Genomic DNA, 26044 nt, shown 5'->3' on the forward strand with positions numbered 1-26044 from the left:
GCCCATTTAATCTGAACAGGTAATGTTTCAGTATATTGAGACACAGTCAAGACTTTGCTAACAGCTTTCTAGATTATTGTGGGAATCATAACTCTGATTTATAGGGTCTCATTTAAAGTACACTTTTGTTATACACTAAGATCTGCAGCTGAGAATTTAGAAACAGCAGAGTGAGCACATCTTGGCATGGGGTGTGTTATCTCCTGCAAATGGAATGTAGCTTCCTTGAGTTGTGGTTCTTCTTCCTAAATTCTTTCTTTAAGGAAGTCAGACCCTCACCTAAAAAGAAACAAGTTACCTAACCAGGAAGATAGAAAATGAAATCTGATTCTTTTTGACATTTCTTTTAGTGCCAAGTACTGAACAAAGGACCTCTTTAAGGAAGTCCTTTGTTCAGGGGTTCTTTGCTTTTGAATAGGAGCCATCTAATATATTAAACATTTTTCAGCAAGTGCAGCAGTGAAACACCAGTTTCTGTTTTCAGCTCCTTACATAGTAAAACCAGCTCAGTCAACAGGCAATGTAGGAAATGCCCCAGCACGTGTTAGATACCAGAGAACATACATACACAACTGAATCCTGGTTTCAGTACATTTAACTCTAAATAGGTGAGGGAGCATTTTAAGGAACAGACACAAGTGGGTGAAAATGAGCATTGTGTGTTGTTAAGATTCTAAGTAGATTAGTTGGACTAGAGAGATGAGTCATCCAAAAAAAAAAAAAAAAAAAAAGCAATTCCAGAACACATTGAGGAATGCCTTCTTAAGGGTGAGGCTCTTAGAAAGTATGTGTGTGGAAGGAAGAGATGGTTTGGTGAAGTAAAGGCAGGGAACCTAGTTTTATCCTCGCTTGTGAAGTTAGAAACCAGAGGTGGAGGGGCTGTGCTCTAGAAATAGCTGCAGGAAGCAAGCACGGGGCTGGAGCTCTGTGAGGGGAGGGGAGCAGAAGGGCTGAGTCAAAGGCTTGAGAATAGCTTCCCCACAGAGGGGCTGTGTTGAGAAGGACCTGCTGATAGCAAGAATGCCCACAGTTTGGGGACAAGTACACACAGGGGGGCCCCTTCCAAATTTCCACCTAACTTTGGCCCACCATTCTCTTACAATTCTTCACCCTTCGAGGTCTTGTTGTCCCTTCAGTTCCTGTTGTCCTAAGGAGCACACCATGGTCAGGGAAGACCTGTGAGCCTCTGTGAGTTGAGGGAGGAGCCCTAAGAGAAACATAGGGGAGAAGGAACATGCAAAGGCCTGTAAAACCTGTGCTAGAGTCCCCTACTCTGTTACTCACCCCACAGAACCTTTCCTCAAATCCCTTTTTTTTTTTTTTAGTGTTTTTTTTTTGAGAGACAGACAGCATGAATGGAGGGCATGAAGAGAGGGAGACACAGAATCTGATACAGGCTCCAGGCTGTGAGCTGTCAGCACAGAGCCGGATGTAGGGCCAGAACTCACAAACTGCGAGATCATGATCTGAGCCGAAGTCAGACACTCAACCGACTGAGCCACCCAGGCACCCCTTCCTCAAATCCTTTAAATTGGTGATCTTTATTTTTTTTATACATATTGTGTTTGGTTGATCAAAAGTATACCCTTCTTAATTTGAGACACACAAGTTGATTTGAATGCTAAAATTTACCAGTACTTCCAAACAAATGTTTGGAAGAAATTAGCAAGTTGGAGAATTTGCTGTAGCTTTGAACAATTCAATGTATTATTTATCTGATGAATAGCATTTGCTTAGTTAAGTGTGTCACCTGATTGAATTTCCTTCTGGAAATTTGAGAGAGCGAGGGAGACAGACACACCGAAGCGAGTTAGGAAGACATTTTCAAAGCGCGACATTTCTGTTGTGCAATTTAGTTTTTAAGTTTTCAAATGGAAAACATTACCTTTTCTCTGAGACATGCCATTTAAAGTTTACACATGAAATAGGAGCATATGTAACAGAAGCTAGTCGTAAGAGATACCCACTCCGTATCAGTCCCGTTGGGTGTTTTAAAAAAAAAATCATGAATGAAGCATATTTAGTCATAGAAGTGGGTAGTATTAAAGCCAGTAGAAATGGTATGGTATGAATTATATTGTAAGTTTAAAATGATACACCGTGTGTGGAGAGTACTTTTTCTGGTTGCTTGTTGCAAGTTTGATGACAGTTCTATCTTGTTATATATGCATTTGTATGCGTCCGTGCCTTGGGGTGACGAGACCAGAAACACAGAAAGCACTGTGAGCTTTAGTGGTAGGCTTTATTTAAAAATATGTAAAATAGAGATAATTGCCCATGTGCTTTCTGGATATCATGTTTGGAATACTGAACCTGGTTCTTGGTTTTGAAATTGTTTGCACTTCAAATAATGAAATGTACTTTTTTTTTAAAGCAAAATTTTTGGACAGATTATTAGACATAATTGATATCTCATAACTGAGGTATGGTTCTGCAAAAGTTGATTCAAACTAATGAATATTAAAAGAATCTAGTTTAAATAACACAACGTAAGTTGGCAACACAATGCACAGGGGTAGCAAATGCACAGCAGTGCTAGAGATTGATGGAACGGTTGGCATAGAAAACCTTCCTCGGCAGCTCTGCAAGTGTGTAGCTCTTTTTCTCCTGTTCTCGAGTGACTGACAGGTGTATGTTGTGCATGGTGACTAACCTCTTTATTTATGTGGGTTTTGTGTCCACCTTTCTTAAGTTTCTGAATTAGAATGAGGGACCACTTAGCTAGATTGTTATCTGGAGAGAACAACTAGTGGCATCCAGGAGGTTTCTCCAAAATCACACCACAGAGCTTTGAAGTCACTGCAGTTCTGAGCCTGTCCTCAGTTTTGTGGTTCTAAGAATCAGGACTAATATGGAAAGCACAGTGCTAAGTTATAAATTCATAATTACCAAAATGTCTATGTTTGCCAGATAGGCTTCTTTCTCCCTTTTAGCCATCAGGGTAGCTTTTGGAGTGGTGAAACTAGAGTCCTGTGAAGAGATAGTTTCAAGAGAGAATTCATTTCAGGACCCTCTCTGTCCCTTATAGAGAAGATCTCATATTTTTTTTACTTCCCCAGACAGAGTCAGAATCTAGGTTTTCCTTTCCATACTGACTGTTCTCTTCTCCAATTCTGATGGTAATTACACACGATGTGTCGTAATCACATTCTGATTCTGGTCTGGATGTTATGATCTTTTCCTTGATTATTTTATAAAGTTCTTTAGGAAAACACATGCACTGATTTTTAGGGTTTTTATTTTTCCACCCATATCTAATCTTATCCTTATTTTAGTGGTTTTTCTAAATTTCTTCTCCTGGGAGCAGCCCTGTTTTCTTTTTCTCTGGATTTTGAGGAGATGCCCTGTTGCATCTGAATGTGCCCTGGGACGATATGGAAGCTTAGAAGTAGTGATACTTGAGGACTTCTCTGTAGTCGTCTTAAACAGACCACCTGGACAAATGAGGACAAGGTTTCTAGGATTATATTTATCATTGTGTCCCTGGGACTTGGCACATGAAGGAAAGAATTGTTTTCTCTTACAGGTTCTGTATGGCATGGTCTTTTTTGTTTGTTTGTTTGTTTGTTTTTGAGAGAGAAAGTGTGCATGTGAGCGGGAGAGGGTTCAGGGAGAGAGGGGCCAGAAAATCCAAAGTGGGTTCTGTGCTGACAGCAGAGAGACTAATGCGGGGCTTGAACTCACGAACTGTGAGACCATGACCTGAGCTGAAATCAAGAGTCAGATGCTTAACTGACTAAGCCACCCAGGCGCTCCTTCAAGGCACGTATGTTCTTTTCGAAGTTGTCTTAAGAGAAGTTGCTCCGTTCCCCACAGTTGCTTTCTAGCTCTTCACTGGGCCTTTCAGATGTTTTATGCTACTCCAAGTGGACACCATCTAGTTTTTCCTCTCTTCCACTCCTCTTTATTCATAATGTCTAACTCCATCCAGGTCACATTCCCAACTTCTCTGGGGCAGAGGCACCTGACTCAAACTCTTTCCTCAACTTTCACCATCATATGAAGCAATCCGTCACTCTCCTTCCCTTATGGTTCCTTCATCTTCTCATGTTCAGTGTTTTCTCCCTCTTTCTCTCCTCCTCCTCATCCCCACCTCAAGGTTAGACCATTGGCATTCTCTGCACACAGCACATTGTGGTATTTTGTCCTCTGTCTTTGTGGTAAGTGTCATCTTTCCTGATGACCCTCCTACTGTGGTATGTTTTATGCATCATTACTGTTGTATTTGTCACCAATTTTTATCTTTTCTTTCCTGCTAGACTATGAGCTCCCTCAGCATCTTGTTGGTTCTAAAACCTACACTACCTGTCATATAAATGTTACTTCAGTGGAAACGCAATATACTATACTTTGATCCTTTCCCTCAGTTTGTTTCATTCTTTCACTGAACAAACTCTGTTGAACACCTATGTTTCAGGCGCTTCTATGGCTGCAGAGAATACGGTGGTGGTCTAGATGGCAATAGCCCTTGCTCTCACTGAACCTAGGTGTATGCTTGAGGGAAAGAGAACAGTGGACTGGAAATTACAGTAGGGTTCACTGAAGCTCCATCTGTAATCAACAAAATTCTAGAACCTTTGGTATTTTTTTCTTGTGCTTTCTTCAAAAAGCTGTTTGGAGATGTTAAGTGTGAAAATGTGTTTGTCTTCTTGAAAACAAAATATGACATTAAACATAATCTAAATAAATAAATGAGACTGAAAGAAAATCATCAGTTCTCTAACTTCAACCTGCTGAAGACAGGGACAGGTATAGTTGTTCACCTCTGGAACTTTATTTTTGATGCCTAGAATTTTCCCTTTTACACTAAAGAGCTGCTTAATAGATTGGAAGTCATTAGATGCATCATTGCTTAAATCAGCATTATTAAAAGGGATTTTAGGGGTCCCTGGGTGGCTCAGTCAGTTGAGCGTTCAACTCTTGATTTCAGCTGAGGCCATGGTCTCTCAGTTCATGAGATTAAGCCCTACTTCAGGCTCTGTGCTGACAGCACAGCAGAACCTGTCTGAGATTCTCTCTCCCCCTCCTCTCTCAAAATAAATAAACTTTTTTTTAAGTGATTTTATTTTTTTATTTATTTTTTTAAATTTATTTATTTTTTAAATATATGAAATTTATTGTCAAATTGGTTTCCATAAAACACCCAGTGCTCATCCCAAAAAGTGCCCTCCTCAATACCCATCACCCACCCTCCCCTCCCTCCCACCCCCCATCAACCCTCAGTTTGTTCTCAGTTTTTAACAGTCTCTTATGCTTTGGCTCTCTCCCACTCTTAAGTGATTTTAAACATGTGTAAAACCAGTGTTTTTGATGATACTGTCATTGAAAAATGTAAACTTTTCTTTTTCACCCGTGCTTTTGGTAAGTCATTTTATAGATTAACATCTGCCCAAACTGGACCTGTTTTGAGGAAATTGTTATATCCCAGATGGAGAGTTGATCTCTCCAACCAAAGCACCAGTATGCATTATATAATACATATATATACACACCTAGTCTCTTTTCTACATGGGTGTTCATGAGTAGAGCATGAAAAATATAATTAAAACACCTGGCCTGGAGCAGGCTGGCTTCTTCTTCTGGAAAGTCATTTATTCCTTCACTTAGAAATTAAGTTTTCCAAGAAATTGGTACCCAACTTACAGCCAAAACACAATTTCATGCTTAATTTTGTTGGCAGGAATCTTTATTGAAAAGAGCCTAAATTTTTCTTTCCCATTTTCTGAAAAGTACTTAATTAATGTTTTTCTTTTAATAAACTGACATCATTGGAAAAGCTGGGGAGAACCAAATTTTAATTGTAAAGGATGGAGCAGTGCCTCTGCTAGCTATATTTGTTCAATAATAATAATTTTTACTATACTGTGGAATTTCTCAAAGTATGTTCCTCAAAGTGTTACTAGGTGACACAAAGAGAAGGGGTCAAGTAAGTGTAAGATACCAAGATGAGATTAAACAGGTTCATTTATTTTAAGATCTTTCAAAATCTTTAAAATGCTCTGTGCCACTGCTTCTCAAACTTGAAGGTGTGTAGGAAACACTAGGGATCTTATTCACATGAAGATTCTAATTTAGTAGGTCTGGGGTAGGGCCTGAAATTCTGCATTTCTTACAAGCCCTAAAGTGCTGCCAGTGTAACTGGTCTACAGATCACACTTGAGAAAACAAGGTTTTTAGGGATCTTCAAGAGGAATCAGGCTCTATAGCATTCTCCAGACTTACTAATCACAGGAACCTTCTTTTTGACATACCAGAAGTCGTCTATGGAGCATACTTAGAGAATTTTAAATTTTAAATGGAATCTGTCACATTATAAGTGAATGTATAATTTAAATAAATGTCTACTGTAGAACTTCTAAGAAATCTAATACAGAACTGGGTTATTCTCAGCTAGACAATTTAGTATAAATCCTAAGACACTGAAAAATCATTTAGCTAGTCCATGTAAAAAGAAAGATAAATACAAGGAACTAAAAAGACAACCACTGTATAAGATAGGAAGTTGTTACTGGGCTGTATACTTTTTATTTTTAATAGACCTTATAAATATTATTAAATGCCCAAGTCCTTAATTAAACAATTTTGCATTATTTTTATTGCCTCTAGTAATTCACTTATAAATTACCATATTTCTAAATCCCCATATGTGCTGTGTTAGTGATTTCATTGGTTTTTAATCTTTGTTAACACTAGCATTTGATATGAAAAACTAATGATAAAAACAAATCTTTTATTTAAACAGCTTGAGATTTGATATGGCTTACCATATTCTTAATTGCAAATGAGAGGAAACAGTAGTCTAGGGAGGTTTTTGAGAAATCTATTGAACCTAAAGCAAATTTTTAAATGTAAAAGCTTAATAAAACTAATTAATACATCAGAGGTGGGCTTTCCCCCAGCTGCATCCTTCTGCTACACCTGGAATAATTTCCCTACTTACACATGCCTTTTTGAAACCCTTCTCTGAGCACCTGCCTTCTGTGTTTGAGTTCTTAGTGCCTCGTTTATTAGCTCAAGCTACATTTTATTGTAGTTGCCTTTTTTTTTTTTTTTTTTTTTTTTTGGGTCTTCCCTTTTAGACTGTAAATTGGATTGGAGGTCAGAGTCTTATATGTCGTACTTTCAATAACATCTAGTTTATAGTGTAATACATAATAAGTGGAAGATCGCTAATGCATTAAATAAATTATATCTTTATAAGATAATTCAGCGTTTAGCATTTAATGTTTTAATCTTATGATACTTAAAAATAATACAAGTTAATTTTTTCCGTGTCCTCATTTCCTGTTTTGATGGTTGTATTAGTATTACTTGCTCATCATGTAACAAGCCGTCTTAAATCTCAGTGGCTCAAACAACAGTTTTTTAAATTTCTCACAAGTCTAGGTTGGTAAGGAGGTTCTTCTGGTGTTACTTGGGCTCACTCAGGTGGCTGCAGTAAGCTGATGGCTTGGTCAGGGTGGGACTCTTCCAAGATGGCCTGTCTTATATGTTCTGAGGTATCTGCCAGAGTGGCTGGGAGCACTGGGCCTCTGTCTCCACAGTATCTTTTTAATCCTGAGCTCTTTCACAGCATGGTGATATCAAGGTTCCAGATGAAGAAGCTACAGGGCCTTTAAAACTTAGCCTCATCCACACTGGCCACACTGTGTGAGTCACAAGAGGCCAACCCCACATTCAAGGGGCACACAGTGGGCTCTGTCTCTTCTGGAGAGGAGCAGCAAAGGCACACTCACTTGGAGTTACTCTGTATGTATTTTTTCCTACCAGGTTAAGTAAGAACGTGTGTACAATTTATTTTCTTCAGCTTTTCACCCTCTCATGCTGACATCATGGGCAGTTTATTTAGACTTTAATCTTCACTTGCCGGAATTACTTGCTTAGCATTGTTTATATTGTGTCTTAGTCCTTCTATAATATGTTGTTTGGTTCCAGAACTTCCTTGAAAGATTGTTGAAGCCAAACTTTCTTGAGTCCCGGTATGTCCTAACATGCTCTTATTTTGCGTTCATATTTGAATCATAGTTTTTGGTCAGTACCAGAAGCTATTGTTACATCCACTGTAGTTGATAAGGGCTCTGATGCCAAATGGACTCTCATTCATTTGTAAGCAATTTGTTTTTCCTCCATGGTAACATTTACAATCTTTTCTTTATCCTTGGAACCTAGATATTTCAATGGATTTGGTTTAGAGGTAGTTCATTTCATTCAGTTTGTTCACTTATTGGCCTATTTTAAATGATTAGTTTTCAGCTCTGAGAAATTTTCATTTCTTATTTCCTTTAATATTTATCCTCTTTTTTTTCCCCCTGTTCCTAGTACTCTTACTAGTCAATAAACGTAACCGTGGACTAGTCTCTAGTCTCCAAACTTCTTTTACCTTCTTCGTCTATTTTTTCTGTCTTTTTTTTTTTCAAGTTTCTGAGAGAATTATTTAGATCATTCTTATGAAATATTCTTTTTAAAAAATAATCTCTACGCCCACGTGGGGCTTGAACTCAAAACCCCCGAGATCAAAGGGTGCATGCTCTACTGGCTGAACCAGTCAGGCACCCCTCTTATAAAATACTCTTTTTGAAAAAATGTTATTCTGATATTTATTCTACTGAATGAGATTTTAATTTTTATCCTATAGCTTAAAAAAAAATTCTTTTTAATGTTTATTTTTGAGAGAGAGAGAGAGAGAGCACGAATGGGGGAAGGACGGAGAGAGGGAGACAAAGAATCCAAAGCAGACTCCAGGCTTAGAGCTGTTAGCATAGAGCCTGATGTGGGGCTCAAACCCATGAACTGTGAGATCATGACCTGAGCTGAAGTCGGATGCTGAACCTACTGAGCCACCCAGGCACCCCTATCTTGTAACTTTTTATTTCAAGGCCACTGGCTGTTTCTCCTTCATGCACACAGCTTTCAGTTTAAAAACAGCATCATACATATGCCACTTTACTTTTCCTGTTTAGGGAATTGATTCCTTCTGGGCATCAGTAGCTGATTGAGGCACTGCTCTGTTTGGATCACTCCTTTGTTTGCTTCTAAATAAATAAACATAAAAAATCTTTTTTTCATTTTGTTAACAGTTTTTCAGTGTTTGCCTGTGTTACAGGGACTGTATCCACACTCTTCACACTCCAAGGCACATCATTCACATAGAGCACGATGTGAACCTCTCCCTTTGAGGTATGAGCAGTGTTGACCCTTATGTTATATATTAACTATGTGTTTTATTTTCAGAAATTATTAGTGAATGATATATGATGTTTCAGGCATTTTATTTTGTAATGTAAGCCCCTTTTTTATTGAAATAAATACCTTCACATTTATGAGTTATATATTTAGTGTAGTTTTATATGCAGAAGTATGTCAGTTCTCTATTTCCTTAGTCTTCAAGCTATTAAACACTATTACAATCTATTTATAAATACTCTAAATTTTTATATTTTATAGATCATATCTAATAAGAATTTATCATTTTCTGCTATATTAATATTTTTCCCTTTTCATGAAAAAAAACTATAGAAGAGTACATAAAATATATATGCAATTAAAAAACATTAAAAGGCAGGGGTGCCTGGGTGGCTCAGTTGGTGAAGCATCCAACTTCAGCTCAGGTCGTGATCTTGCAGTTTGTGAGTTTGAACCCCGTGTCGGGCTCCAGATTCTGTGTCTTCCTCTCTCTCTGCCCCTCTCCTCATGCTCTGACTCTCTGTCTCTCAAAAATAAATAAACATTAAAAACAATTTTTTTTGCCTGGCTCAGTTGGTTAAGTGTCTGACTCTTGACTTTGGCTCGGATCATGATTTCACAGTCCGTGGGTTCGCACGTCGGGCTCTGCACTAATAGCTCAGAACCTGCTTGGGATTCCCTCTCTCCCTCTGTCTCCGGCCCTCCCCCCCCCCCTTCTCTCTCCATCTCAAAATAAATAAGTAAAACAAATAAATAAAAATTTAAGAAAACCACCTAAAAGTGTAAATATCCATTAATAATTCCCCATAACAGTCCAGCTCTCCAAAAGTTTTTAATGTGCTCTTCTAAAATTACAGCCTGCACCTTCCTTGCAGATATAACCATTCCTTTGACTTCGATAGTCATTTTCTTGGTACCTATGAATACATCCCTAATAAACAATTTTATCTTGCCTATATTTTAAACTTACATGTATGGAATTCTACTGTTTGTATTCTTTTGTGACTTCTTTTATTCATCCATATGCTTTTTAGAGTCATTCTTGTTGTATAGACCTTTCATTCATTTGTTATATGTCTGTAGGTAAAATACAGTGCATGACTATACCACAATATATTGACCCATTTCACTGTTAATTGTCATTTGGGTTGTTTGAAATTCATAGCTTCCACAGAGTGCTGCCATGACCTTACTTAATATGGTTCTCCAGGAGTTTGTGTGCAAGAATGTCCCTGTATAATCAGGAGTGGAATTACTGGGCTGGGGAATATATGTATCAGTAGCTTGACTAGGTAGATACCAAAATGCATTCCCAAGTGATGGCTCCTTTACATACTGATCAGTAGCCTGTGATATTTACCAGTGTTCTACATCTTTGCCAACATTTGATATTGATAAATGTTTTGTCATTCTGAAGGTTGTGTATTGATATCTCATTGTAGTATGAATTTACATTTTTCTAGTTACTAATGAGGTCGAACACCTCATTTTTGGCCATCCAGATTTCCTCTTTTCAAAGAGGTCTGTTTACACTTTTTGCATTTTCAAAAAAAATACCAGGTTATCTTTCACTGATCTTTTGATTGTAAAAATAAATCCATTAAGTCAAAATACTTAACTGCTATACATAGTTTATTCTCTAGAATTACTATGCTGTTTGGCATATAGCTTCCTTCTAAACAAATTCTTGCCAAGAAGTTTAAATTTTTTGGATAACTGTCTGATGAGAAGTTTAGTATGTAACCAACTATCTGTAAGCTTCCTAAAGAGTTGCAGATTTTAGTAATGCTTCTTACTTCCAGGATATTTTAATACTCTTAACTGTGAAAAGTTCATCTAGTACTACTTTTAGAATTCTAGAATAGATTCCATATGGTTCTGAAGGTGTTTAACTTCTCAGGCACATCCTGATTCCCCAGTACTTCATTCTTCCAGTTTTGTTACAAGTAAAGCAAAGAAACTTGTCTTTACTACATAGGATACTCTGTAATTTATTCTCTTATAGTATTTTGTTTATCTAGTGCTTATTCAAAAACGTTTATTATCGGGGTGCCTGGGTGGCTCAGTCGGTTGAGCATCCGACTTCGGCTCAGGTCATGATCTCACAGTCTGTGAGTTTCGAGCCCTGGGTCGGGCTCTGTGCCGACAGCTCAGAGCCTGGAGCCTGTTTCGGATTCTGTGACTCCCTCTCTCTCTGACCCTCCCCCGTTCATGCTCTCTCTCTCTGTCTCAAAAAAATAAATAAAGGTTAAAAAAATTTTTTTTTAAATGTTTATTATCCCATATTATTAATATCCTAATTTGAATTGAATTTAAATATTCATGATTATTTTCTGTCCTTTATTATTTTTCTTCATCTGTTCTTAGGCATTATTATTTTATCCTATCAATTTTGAAATGGTGGTCATCAATCATCATAACATTTTGTGAGTGTTGAAAATGAAGTCATGAGATATGTTATGGTCCAAAATACTAATGCAAAAGAGGAGAAGAAAAAAAATATGTAGACTCCAGTTTATATCACTGGATAAGATGAAACAAAGTATACTTCGTATACTCTGGCTAAAAATTATCAGTAAAGAGAGTAGAAATGAGTAAATAGAGGAAAATATGGTATGTAGTTGATCTTCTATCCCAGAGAGGTTTAGCACAGAGATGATTTTATGGATTAGTATCATCTGTGATAAAAGGGATTATAGATATTGAGTCATGGATTGTACCCATATATATTATTACATCCATAGCTATATGTTACATCCCTACCCTGCATATATTACACACACTGCCTCAAGATTCAGTACTCACACTTGAATATATGTGGCCTGCAACCTTGAGCAGGAAGATTTCCCATAACTCAGTGATAGTTCACTATAAGATTGAGATACACACATGCACACAGTTATACTAACAGTTTCACCTGAAAGCTTGTCTTCGATAAAGATTATAGAGAAAGCACAAGTCTGTCTTCCAAAAAGTGTTTTGCAAGGTGCAAAAGAATGCAGCTCAACAGAATGATAAAAGTAGACCTGGGCAGAGAGGAAATTTAATAAGTAAAGTCTGGAATAAAATGAGAAGACACGTGTAAGAGTTGGTCACAAACTCATCTCTGAGCTTTGTATAACCAGCCAGAGAAACAACACTAAGATTTTCATTGTCCATCATTTCGTCAAGAAAAAGCACAACTTGCTGCCCTCCAGGTGCCTTTTTACAGATAGCTGTGTATGATAGACAACATTCTGAAAAATGAGGGACACTGAAATCAGTTCAGATGTAGTTGTTTTCTTATCTTAGTGTCTGCCTCAAGATTCAGAGGACTTTGTTTCCTATTTCTAACATATACCCAGGGCCGGATCCCTTCTATACCATTCCTGCTACTTGATCATCTGAACTGTGATTAAAGACCTCTCATGAGAGGGAATGTACCAGCTTTAGAGGATTCTTGAAATGTTGGACACTGGACTGTTTGTTTCAAAAGGAGAGGCCCTCCCACATGAAAAGATGCTCAACGTTGCTCCTCATCAGGGAAATACAAATCAAAACCACACTCAGATATCACCTCACGCCAGTCAGAGTGGCCAAAATGAACAAATCAGGAGACTATAGATGCTGGAGAGGATGTGGAGAAACAGGAACCCTCTTGCACTGTTGGTGGGAATGCAAACTGGTGCAGCCACTCTGGAAAACAGTGTGGAGGTTCCTCAAAATAAAAATAGACCTACCCTATGACCCAGCAGTAGCACTGCTAGGAATTTACCCAAGGGGTACAGGAGTACTGATGCATAGAGGCACTTGTACCCCAATGTTTATAGCAGCACTTTCAACAATAGCCAAATTATGGAAAGAGCCTAAATGTCCATCAACTGATGAATGGATAAAGAAATTGTGGTTTATATACACAATGGAGTACTATGTGGCAATGAGAAAGAATGAAATATGGCCCTTTGTAGCAACATGGATGGAACTGGAGAGTGTGATGCTAAGTGAAATAAGCCATACAGAGAAAGACAGATACCATATGTTTTCACTCTTATGTGGATCCTGAGAAACTTAACAGAAACCCATGAGGGAGGGGAAGGAAAAAAAAAAGAGAGAGAGAGGTTAGAGTGGGAGAGAGCCAAAGCATAAGAGACTCTTAAAAACTGAGAACAAACTGAGGGCTGATGGGGGGTGGGAGGGAGGGGAGGGTGGGTGATGGGTATTGAAGAGAGCATCTTTTGGGATGAGCACTGGGTGTTGTATGGAAACCAATTTGACAATAAATTTCATATATTAAAAAAAAATACATTAAAAAAAAAAAAAAGGAAAGGCCCACCTGAGCTTGCTCTCATGGCTCCAGCCTTTAATTTTGAATAAAAATAATAAAACCATCAGCCAAATTTGATTCAAAGTATAAAGACTGTAATGAAAGGCAAATACGAGTTTGTTACAAAACCATTAGTTTTTGATCTAGCTCTTAGGATCATAAATCTAAAGCATCTAACCTTGTTTGTCCATAGCAGCCCTTCAGAGATTTATAGACATCTGCTTGACTGCATAGTCTCTCTCTTCTTGAAGTCAGACTTTCTCTTCTTGTTGCATTAACTGCTCTTTCTGTGTCGTCCTCCCCCCACCTCCCACCATTAAGGTCTGAGTTCATAAGGAGTTCATAAGGAGCAGGAGCTGTCATTCATTTTGTCCCTACTCCTGTGACTGGAAAGAATGACTGAATCCCTTCACCATCCTACTCATTGTTTCCTGAACGGATACATTTGTGTCCATTCCGGGAAATGTGCCATCTGTAACTGGATGTGGACATGTCCCCAGGAGCCTGAAGGAGAGGTGTGCACTCCCATGTCCCTTTCTTCCTATCATCTTAAGTACTGACCTCAGTACAGCATACGATCACCTTGGTTTTGGAACAGCTTTGTCTCGTGCATGGTTCACTCATCCTGCTCTTGAACCTAAGTCTAGCCTAAATCTTTTCCCCAATGTGTTGCTGAGCTAACCTTAATATAAGGCCCACATTTATTCCTATTGTTTCTATCTCATCCAGGCAGCTCATTACTACAGTGTGACAGTGTTTTTGTATTTTAATTGTATTATATAGATTAATTCAGTATTCATAGTGATTGAAGAATTTGAGCATGCCCTGTGTGTTATTCTTTACATTATAGCCTAAGTTTTTGGTTGGGATTGGGTCAAGATCAAACTTCTCTGGCATTACATTAGAAACCTTTATAGGATGATATGTTTCTGTTAGCCGTTTCCAGACTGTGACAGTCAGCAGTTGCCCTGTGCCAGCCCCATTTCTGTGCTGATTGTAATACCATGGGGGACTTCTAATACACATGCCTCACTGGAGTCTAGACACACTGCATTTCCATGGTTACGCTGCCACAGACAGAAATTAGAACAGCTTAACATGACTTTTCTTTGGTGGGCCCCTTTTTGGTTCTCACATATCATCTCTTGGATAAAATCCTTTTAAGAATCTCACCTAAGATGTATGTCTAGCTCTCTAGTTTATAATGTGAAGAGAGTCTACTTTTGTCTTCTCAAAAACAGCAATGGCATTTTCCTGCTTCCAGTTTTCTGTCACCTCTACCGTTCTCTGATTATCCAGAGAGCCCCCACAACAGTTCGGTTTTCTCCCGTCCCTAGAACGTGATTGTCCAGATCAGGCAAGCTGAGGTCATTGAAGGAAGCACGAAGCCTAATTTCTCACAGTCTCTTTGCTAATAAGCACTTATTGTTATTTGTTTTTTTTCTTTGCTGATGGGAAAAAGTAATATCATTCTGTGACTCTAAGTTTGATTCCTACAGCTCCTTAAATTGTTATAAGAGCTACAAGAAAGTGAACAGAAGACCATATTAGGTTTAGAACTTGTCGGAGCTGTGGCATCCCTCCTCTGCCCAGTGTTGGTTGTGGTATTTGGAGACTGTTCCAGAGATGAGGGGCAGGGAAGTGTCTCATCTCAGTTACACATGGGCACCGTGGTCATCATTCTTTAGCCCAACAGTATTAGCAATTGCCTGCAATGCCTTTCAGTCTTGAGGAATCTGAGAATGAAAAACATCATCCCTGCCTATGAAAATCTCTCCTGCTGAGTACTAGTTTCTTCTGTGAATTTATAAGCTCTTCACAGCCTCTACCTATAGACTTTGGTGGTGTTTGTTATTCCATCACTTGTGTCTTGCTATATTTGCCCTTGATCTGATTCATGCCTCAGCTGGGTGATGAGGCCACTAATGGTCAGTGACCCTGCCTTATGCCTGTATCCCCTTATCCCCCTGCACATTATGTGGGCAGAGTGGTATTCAGAAAATGCTCATCCAGTACTGCTTCTGGACAGAATCATCAAATATTGTGAAATTAAGTGTGGTACATTTACAGTAATGTAATAAAATAACAATAATATAATTCTTTATCTTTCAGGGCACCTGGGTGGCTCAGTCGGTTAAGCATCTGACTTCAGCTCAAGTCATGATCTTGCAGTTCATGGGTTCAAGCCCCACATCAGGCTCTGTGCTGACAGCTCAGAGCCCAGAGCATGCTTCAGATTCTGTCTCTCTCTCTTTGTGCTCCTCTCCTGCTTGCGCTCTCTCTCTCTCTCTCTCAAAAATAAACGTTAAAAAAAAAAATTCTTTATCTTTCAGTAAGACGTCTCCTATTTATGTAAACAATTAATAATTATTTCCCTAGTGATATTTATTTTCTCCTTTTCTCAAATTCTCTTTGTTCATTGAATTTATGTTTCTTTTTTCCTTACGCATTGGTATTTCATGATATTTTACTCTTGACATTTAAAATTTTTAATTCTTGGCATTATTTGTTTCACTGTTGCATAGTAACATTTTTGTTCTCTGCAACCATCTGCTTATTTTAAGGTGTGTAGTTTTTCAATGGCATAGAATACTTTCATATCTTTACTTGCCTTAAATGTTAATCTAGGATATTTCGTGTGGCATTTGTTTCTTCATAGACTTCATATCTTGTTTTTAGTGAGCACCCAGTAAATATAGAAATGGGCTATTTTATTCAGTTGATGATATTTTAAGTGTATTTCATATCTCAGTAAGCCTACCACATATACTAAAAAATAAAGATTACCATAAAATACTTCCATTGTGCTCTAGAAAGTATTAGTAAGCCCTTTTTTTAATGAGGAAAGTGGGCTCAACAAGATGGCAACTTGTCCAAGGGCACTTAGGTTTTGATCCTAGACCCACTTACTCCAACACTGAAGGGAGTTCCTCCTCTGCTCATACCTGAGGAGGTCCTCCCCCTTGAAGGCCAGGCTCTGCCCTGAGCCTTGGCCACCATAGAAATAAAGAGAGAGAATTCACTTGCTGGAGCAGGCATGCAGACTCTTCATGAAGCTGGCGTTAGAGACTCATCATATTCACTGCCTATTTCTGCCTATTAATATGACGACAATAAAACAACCACTGTTAAAAGCCCAGAACTTAAGGGCGCCTGAGTGGCTCAGTCCGACTTCGGCTCAGGTCATGATCTCGTGGTGTGTGAGTTTGAGCCCCGTGTCGGGCTCTGTGCTGATAGCCCAGAATCTGGAGCCTGCTTCAGATTCTGTGTCTCCTCCTTTCTCTGCGCCTCCCATGCTCATGCTCAGTCTCTCTCTGCCTCTCAATAATAAAATAAACATTAAAAAAAAAATTAAAAAAAATAAAAAGCCCAGAACTTAAACCTACCTTCACTTACTGTATAAGTCAGAAGAGTGAAGATGAGAGACGGAGAGAGGCGCAGGTGGTGCACATATCTTCCCTTGTCTTTCAGGTTATGATTTTAGAAAGAAACAGCAAGCTGGTATTGAAATTTGAGGGAATGGGGAGGTTGGAATCCCCAGATCATACTATGGAATTAAACATTGTGGAAGTTGATAAAGAGCTGAAATGGAACAGTAGAGTAATTTTGAGGAGTAAACTGAAGAATATCAAGAAGAGTTTTTATGGTCTGAGATACCCATATATGAGTATGCAGAGTCACACATTGAGCAAATAAGGTCTCATGAGCGTCATAGCACTTGGGGAGATTTGCTTAATAACTGGAATGCGACATGGAAAACATGGTCGGTCCTTCATTTATATATTCATTTATTCAGCCAACATGTATTGAATACCTATTACATATGCCAGGCACTAGGTTAGTCTCATGGTATGGTAGACTGCTGCATGATTAAGTACACGTACCTAAAAAGTACAGCATTTTAGGTGGGAATCTTTTCCCAATCTTTTCCAAATTTATGAAAAGTCCATAACAGGTCAGGTGACTGATCTGGCAAACACACTGCTCTCAGTGTGTTATCTTAGGAGAGGCACCCCCTCTGTTGCCAAGAACTCATTCTTCTGTTAGAAGCTATGAGCCTGCAAAGTAGATCCACTAAGGAAACCAAATTAGCTGTAATACTCCGAAGATATCCTTGTTTCAGTCATTAATGCCTTCCGTTTCTTTTAAATACAGGAGACTTTTGTTTATTTTCAAGCCCAAGTTATAAACCTTCTTTTTTTTCTATTACATAAGCCTCTTCTGTAACCAGTAAAGCATTTGAATATTTGTAGATGTCATGTGTATACTTTATAAATTGGCCCCTATAACAATCTAAAGTATTTATTATTATTTGTTTCATGATATAATCATATTTATTGGCTATCTGAATAGAATATTCAGCAATTCAACAAGCTTCTAAAAACGCTTTAGTGTCCTTAGTATGTTTTTAAATAAGAGCCCTCCTCCCCAACACTTTTTTGTCATTTTCCCTATGATGTCTTTAATATATTTTCTTCGTATGTATTGTTGTTATTATTTTTTATTATCATTTTACTTTTTCGTAGTACTAGCTGTACTTTGGGCCCTAGATGTTGCCTTTAAAAATCAAACAGCTGTAAGAAGCTGTGATCTTTGTATGTAGAAGTCCGTGGTATTTCCCAGGAGCCATCTGCAAATCCTCAGCCACTGCCTGCTCTGCATAGGAGTCTGTGAGCCCGTGTTAACTCTTTGTCTGCTTGCTTGCAGGAGGAATGCCCGCTCCTGAGCAGGCCTCATTGGTGGAGGAGGGCCAGCCACAGACACGCCAGGAAGCTGCCTCCACTGGCCCAGGCATGGAACCCGAGACCACAGCCACCACTATTCTAGCTTCCGTGAAGGAGCAGGTACATCCTCTTGCTGGAATTTGCAATCAGTTCTTTCTTCAATGCCTTTAAAAATTAATCTTTGGATGTGTTTTAAATTTGTCTAACGTCCTTGATGCCTTCACGTTTTTTAATTATAAGGTGTTTACATCCCTGAGTACATTGGGATGACTGGCATGTAGAGCCGCTCCAGGTGCCAGTCAGAATCGGAACATGCAGGATACTTGTGCGTCTGCAAGTAAGGACAACATCGATGGTGATTGGTGTCTCTGTCTCTCCCACATCGCAGAGTGTGTGCATGCGCGCCAAGCTTTGTGAAGCGTAGTTTACGCTGCTGACTTTTCTGTCAGGGCTCTGGCATCCCGAGGCCTGTAGTATCCTTAGATATGTTGAACCTTCTAACATTTTCATGTAGGTATTCTATAGGGTTGTCTCTGTGATTTTTTTGGATAAAGGCTATATTTGTTGTGTTTGTCTGAATCCAAGTATATTCATTTTGTGAGCTAGTGTTCTAAAACTTGTCATACTGTGCCAGTTTGCTTCAATGTCATGTTTATGTTCAGTTTTTTAATAAAGGATACTATTTATCCTTCAAGTACAAGTAACCTCCTAAATTAGATCTTATCTGTTGTGCTTAGAGAAATTGGAACTCCTGCATTTAATTTCTTCAGATTTAAAAGCTTAATGAGGTAAATGTAAATTTAAAGCTCCACCGTTTTCTTTTCTGCCCCCTCCTTCAAAAATAAGACTCTTTCTGTGGAAATAATTGAATAGTAATTTTTTTTTTTTTTAAATCTTATGGTTAAACCTCTGGTTCTTTTCTTCTCAAGAGTTATAAACTTAGATGTATATTTGCTGAAATATTTTTTAAAAAATCAATAGTTCAGATAACTGATTATGACAGAGAAGAAAGGAATATTCACTACCTCATTATTTCACTGTTTGCTATAACTTAAAGCTAGGTATGTAGAGTGAAAGAATACTCCAGAATGATATCTGACATTGGAGCTATGTTTTCAAGAAGAATTTCACAGCTGATTCTGGTAACAAGATATCAAAATATTTTCCATCCCCTTACTAAAATGTGAGGCTTTTAAAACATTCCACAAACTAATTTGAGAAGACACAAAAAATTGTTGTCAGTACTGTTTTCATTTTCCACCAAACTCTAGGTTATCCAAGCTTCTCTCACCTTTGAGGAGGAAAACAAAGGACTCTTCTTATTGAACTTCATAGTTGTCAAGATTTGACCCAAAGAGCTGTAAACTGAGGAGAGTCTGATTTATTTAGAGCTGTTAGTGTATACCACATTTTGGTGGAACATGACAGTAAATTTATCAAAATGCCCAGAACTCACTTAAAGCTAGAAACTGTGTCCCATAAACATAGCTACAGGAACTTTGCATTTGTACTTTGAGACCACATACCTTGCATGTTGAATAAAATTGGAAGCCTATTATGATTTTGGCACTGGAATTCCTTGATGGCCTCACATGACTTGAGCATTTTATGTTTTGGTGATAAATAGTATTCTGAATGAATATTTTGTAGGAGATAGCAAGAAGGGTTCCTGTTTCTGAAGATAGCCAGAGGAATACAGGTATTTGTTATTTATTAGAAGAATTAAAATATATATCCCAGATTGTTTGTTTAGTAAGAGGATATACTCTACCCTTCTATTCTTGTTCTAAGAATTTGAATCCATTAATTTATGTTTGCAGTTTTCATTCTTAATTTCTTTTAAAATTGTTTATCATCGCTCAGCACTCAGCATTTCGTTCAACCCAAGACACCGTATCCATGTCTCATTCCAAGATTCTTACCTGATTTTAAAAAGCTAACTCAAGCTTCTGTGCGATTTTTGTGCTACCAGGCAAGATACTCTAATTTCTTTGTAGTTGGGGTAAAAATTTCTTAGGACTTTCCTAAAATGTCACTCCCTGTCATCTGCCCAATGAGACAGAGCACAGAAAAGTTAGGAATAAGAAAACCAATTACTGTTTACCTTATATATATGATTTGAAAATAACTGGTCAGAATGCTACATTCTTAATTGTGTTAGATTCAAATGAAACAGTTAATGTTAGATTGTGTCCTTGATCATGTTTTATATCAAAAGAATAATATTCTTGGGTGGGATGTATAATTATTTAAAAAATAAAAGCCTCGCTACCATGCAACGTTCATGGCCATGGAGTAATAACATCAGCTTCTCTGTTGTCAAAGAAGAGACCTTGTTTGGTGGCAGCCATGTCTCAGGAAGGATGTTTCATTAGGGCACAGAAGGAAGAGACCCCTTCAGTGCAGCTGAAGTGGCCCTGGTTCCTATCACTACTTTCCACGTGATCTTAGGAAGATTTCTTAACCTCTCTGTGTCTGTTTCTCATCTGTAAAGTGGTGATAATGATCCTGAAGATATTGAAGTAACCGTTGTAAAATGTTTACAGTGGTGCCTGGCACTTTCTAGTAAGTGCTCATGGTAAGGGCTAATAATACTATTTTCATCAGCATTTCTACCTAAGAAGAAAAGGTTCCTCTTAGGAGGATCTGGTGATTCTACTCTTAAGTATGTATCAGGATTCAATGAACCTTCTTTGGACATGGATATGAAGACAAAACAACTTTCTGAATATTGAGCTGTGTTTATGCTGTGGTAGTATTTTACTTCTGCATGTCATTAAACTTTGAAAACTTCACCATGCTGGTCTCACAAACTAGAACTGCTTTATGTATGTATTATCAGAAATAGAGCATGTGAAAATAAATTTTATCTACATGGTGATTTAGTGCAACCCCATCATAATGTCAAGGTATTTGGTTAAAGAATTAGAGAGTAATACCTTTTAACACACACCTGAATGTTGAGAGGAAAAGTCTGGGTTCTTGAGTAAAGTACATCCAGGCCACTAAAACACCTCAGACATACTTGCCCTGGGCCATTCACAGATAAGTAGTAGGGAAGGAAATAGCAAGCAACCAAAGCAATCTTGTTAACAAAGCATTAATTTCTTAATATCCAAAATCGGATTTTGGGTGTCATAAAAACATTTAAATCTTCCTCTATGGGGCCACACTTCCCCTAGGATCCCAAAGACATAACTGTTCCTTATTCCTTGACAGAATGCTAAGATGCATGTTCTCTCCCTTTTGTGAAGTAATAACCTTTCACATTGATTCGGTCACTTAGGTGCATACCTGTGCAGTTATAGAAAAAGTCCTTGCTTTTTGACAGATAGAAAGAAGGAATCTACTTCTGTTCAAGTTCTGCCTCTTTTGTGAAGCCATTTGCACCCCAGCTGAGGTCGGGTCTCTCTCCGCTTTATTCCACTGCTTTATATCCCTCTCTAGCACTTTATTCCACTGCTTTGACTCTTACTGTATGCTTCTTTGGATGATATAGTCAGCTATCTAAGGATAGAGCCATGTTTTATACAGTGTTTTACACATGTGTCACAGGCTACTCTCCCAACCCCTTTACTATATTAGACTTGTAATAAATGATCGATCAGAAAGGGAGTGAATGAATAATACTGGCCCTCAGATTTCTTTGTCACCAGCTAACTGTTCTGTGAAGATAATGGAACCTGCGGCCACATTCATAGAACACTGCTAAGCCAGAGAATCTCACAGGGAGCGCTTAGAAAACTAGTTACTCACCTGTGTATTTTTATCCTTCAGACAACTTGTATATATTCATACTGATCTAGGAATTAAATCTGATCTCTGCATGGAGCAAACTAAAATTTTATTTCCTGTTAATGGTTAGATAATGACATACGTGTTATAAATTTCGTCTCCCATCTGTCCAATTTAGCTGAAAATTAAGTGTACAGAATAGAAGGTTATGGTTATCTTGGTGATGTCACAAAATATCCACCATCATCATGCGTACCTGGTGATACAGGTAACCACCGAAGAAATCTCTTTCAGTTAAGGATCATGTTTTAAAAGAAATAAAAAATCATCCCATGGGAATAATAATGTGCTCCTTGAACTCAAATCTGAATTTACCTGAAGAGCCAAGTAAACATAAGCCACCAGTTGGCTGTAATCAAGATCAGCATTGGACAGGTTTTGTTATTGAACTCAACTCCCAATAAGGATCCAGTAGTCCACGATGAAAACAAGTCCTTTGTTGAAAACAAGGAATTTTTTTGCATCCTGAGAGTTTTCAAATGTATGGCAAATTTAAGAATGGTCTGGTGTCTAGCTTAATGTCTTTTGCATAGTAAGGTAAAGAAATATGGCCAAATGCGGTGACCTCAAAGGGCCCTGCCTCCTCCCATGAAAGCCTTAGACCTAAATGATTGATTTCGCCTTGAAGTGGGTGGTACATATTTGGATGCAAAAGAATTAGAATTTGATAAGGCATTGGCTGCTCATCCAGAACTTTGCTGCCACCCCCTGCAACTTAGATGTGTCAGTGTGCTAACTTCACAGGCTCAAAGGAAACAGTGAGCCAAAGACCATGTACAGGCTATTGTTATCAATGGGAAGAGTATATTGTAGTTTTTATAACTGATAGGAAGTGATCTGGATTATAGAAACACTGTAAAAGACTATGTGGCCAATCATAGGGTTAACAAGTATATTTCATAGCTCTATATAGGATGCAAATTGATTTGCATTCTGTAGATCATGCATAATTACATTATTACATTCTTTCATCTTCTGTCATAACAGTTGCTTGCATAATTGAGACCTCTATTTGAACTTGGCCATACTCAGGCACTCTAACCTCCATTCTACTGTTCCCTCAAACCACACTCTTATTTTTGGCTTCTGATTTAAGAAGTTTGAAAACCACATTTAAGGTTGAGGCCAATCCAGATAGCATGAAATTGTAAGCACAGAACAGATTTGGTAAAACATGCTCATTTTACATATACGTTTCTTAACTCTGGTAAAGTCCTAAATTAGATAGTGTGTATACTTCTTTTGTTGCCTTTAGTGAGTTAAAATTGCAATGTTCATTACTTGTGAGGCTCTCAGAGAGAAGCCTCAAGACAATATTTTCTGACTTCAGTGAAAATTTCAATTCTGCCTTCAGTGTGTCCATATTAATGTAGGTGATACTTAAATATCAAAGAGTGAAATGAGAGTCATTAAAGATCCTTAATTTTTGAAGATAAAATAAGGAAATTTGGAGCCAACTGTGCCCTATTGATATTACTTCATTTTTACATGGATATGTTAGCTTTAGTAATTACACACCCTTCCTGTATGGCAGAATGCCCAGAACTGAACAAATTCCAGTGCAATTATTTACTTTATTCCTTCGAAACTGAAACAACTCAACTGTTGTGCACCTGCCTTTGCAACTTCCTTTTATTTGGTCCCTAAGTTTATTTACAATAAAATCATTCTCTCTGACACACCTCAAACACATGCAGAAGACAGAATTTTTATTTCAGCTGTAAACAAGCATAGTTTTTTGCTTAGCTAAAAGCACTGTAAGAACAATGCCTAAAACTTGGCATTTTTCCTGTGGTAACTTAGTAATTGCTCCTACTGGTAACTGGATTATTCTGGCGATTGTAATTACCACATAATGTATAGTGAAGTCTTCCATGCCTGAACTGCATCATCAAACACAAGGTAAGATTGGATCTTTCTTAATGATTTCTGTGGGATCATCAAATTTGAAAGCGTTATCTCCTTAATATTATGGCAGTGTGGTTCAAGATGAGGTCAGGTGGTAGAGTACCTGTGATACTGTTCGGCCTGGATTCAAAAATTCTGAACCCGGAGACTTGCTTCTCAGATCAGTCTTCTTTAAGTGTGCTGTGGTCAGACTGTAACATTTCTCTTCCATGTGTTCATGGTGTAGGGTATCCTTCACTTCAGGTGTCTCTGTGGTTAAGGAATACAACTGAGTATGGCCAACAGCTTTATTCATTATGTGAGTGTATGCAAAAAAAATTGTCCGCAGCAAGATAAAAAATTAGATTGCCAAGTTAGCTAGCAACAGTTATATGCCTTTTGTGATGGCCTGATAAATGATCAGCTGGACCTATTGGCAAAGTTCTCCAGTCTTATATGTCTCAGGAGTGCATCCTGAGTAACTATTTGTTCTATTCGAGTCGGTTGGAGACTCTTTTTAGGTTTATTGGGTGCTGTAGGTTTTGTTTGTTTGTTTTGTTTTGGGGTGCTTTGCTTTGTTTTGATGTGAAGAGTTCTTAAATTCCAGGAATTTGAACAGGCTCAGTCTGGCTTTGCACACATAGCTATATCACATATGTAGACATGAAATACATAGTAGGTGCCTAAAAATACTTACTGTATTAATGAACTGGGAATGTAAAAATGCTCAAGATCCCCCTGTAGTTAGCTTTAGTGCTTGCTTTTAACTAAGTAAAAAATATCCATGGAAAGCCTCCTATAAACAAAACACTCTGTCCAGGAAAGGGAGGGAGGGAGGGAGGGATGGTAAGCTGGTCTACAAAGATGATCTGTTCCGTATAGTTGCCACCTCAGAAGAATGCAGAGGCACAAACCATATTGTATACTTTATGTGCAGTAATTGGCAAGTATGAATATTCATTTATGGAACCACAAAATCCAAGAATGTGTGTTTTTGCCCCCTTTTTATTTAAGCAGGTTATAGATATGTATTGTATTGAATCAGTTTTATGTAAATTTGTTAACTTAGACATTTTTAACTTCAATTTTTGCCATTGAATTAGCATTACCTTTCGTTTACATTTGAAAGTAATGCAGTATTTTTCCTTTATTAACACTTAAAGCTAACCCTGACTTTGTATGTTTAAAATGATAATTTCCTTTTCACTTGAATAACAGTTCCTGTTCAGAGTTAAATTATGAATATATGGAATATTTTTTCCCCTGTACATGCAAAGTTGATGCTATTAAAGTTGAAATGAGTGACTGCTGAGTTGGTGAGATTAAACGGATGACAGGATCATTCAGCATTGAATTCTCTGCACTGCGTGATCGTTTTTCTTTTTAGAATCATTTCTGGAGAGAAAAATATTTTAGAAACATTCTTTTCCCCTCAGGTCTAACCCTGCAGTTACTCCATAGCTATAGCAAAACAGTCTATCTTCATGTTGAAGTGCTCTCGATTTCTAAATTGCTGTTTTTGTTACTTTTGCAGAAATGGGTCCGTATGGTCTTGCTGCATCTGTTTATATGTTAGGAATGTATTGTTTCCAAAGTGATCAGATCTGCTTGTACCTCAGCAAAGTAATTTAGGTTATGATTATTGCATTTTAGACATTCCTAAGAAAAATCATTTAAAATGTATAGTTTTTTTTTTTCAAGTAGTTCAAAGATAAATCTATGTCTTCGCTTAGAGAATCTTAAGAGTTTTTACGCACTCAAACCTTAATACAGGGGTTGCATGTAATAGAAACAGCCTGCAAGCAAATTGAAAGAGCACATTATTGAAACTTGGAGACAAATGCATGTTATGCAATTCTGTATAAGTTATATTTCAGATATGAATGTGGCTATCATAAATTGAAAGATAGTTTTCTTAGAATTGAAATCTCTTGACTGTTGAAAGAAATTGTAATTTTCCTTTAAAAATTGGAGTTCAAGGTATGTTTTAATGTATAGGCTACTTAATTTATATTTTAATTTGCAGACTTTTATATATGAAAATTCCCACAGAGCAGTATGACATCAGAAAAGTATTCATTGTGTGGTATCATTGTCCATAATAGGAATATACCTGATTTGCAAGTTTTCCTAAGATCATTCCTAAAGCCTA

At 37.7% G+C, this 26044-nt stretch overlaps 1 protein-coding gene across 14 annotated transcripts in view; it reads left to right on the plus strand.

Moving 5' to 3' along the window:
- The window catches only part of PKP4 (plakophilin 4), a 239789-nt gene that overhangs the window by 60323 nt on the left and 153422 nt on the right, over nucleotides 1-26044 (plus strand). For 13 of the 14 annotated variants that reach the window (XM_045479912.1, XM_045479902.1, XM_045479908.1 and 10 more), the window contains exon 2: nucleotides 18194-18330. In XM_045479912.1, coding sequence (XP_045335868.1) covers nucleotides 18199-18330 — 132 coding nt within the window. In that variant the 5' untranslated portion in view covers nucleotides 18194-18198. Of the gene's footprint in view, nucleotides 1-18193; nucleotides 18331-26044 lie in introns of those variants that run through there. The other variant, XM_045479916.1, reaches the window with a different exon arrangement.

This window comes from Leopardus geoffroyi, chromosome C1, assembly GCF_018350155.1.
Source record: "Leopardus geoffroyi isolate Oge1 chromosome C1, O.geoffroyi_Oge1_pat1.0, whole genome shotgun sequence".
In the NCBI taxonomy this organism is placed as follows: Eukaryota; Metazoa; Chordata; class Mammalia; order Carnivora; family Felidae; genus Leopardus; species Leopardus geoffroyi.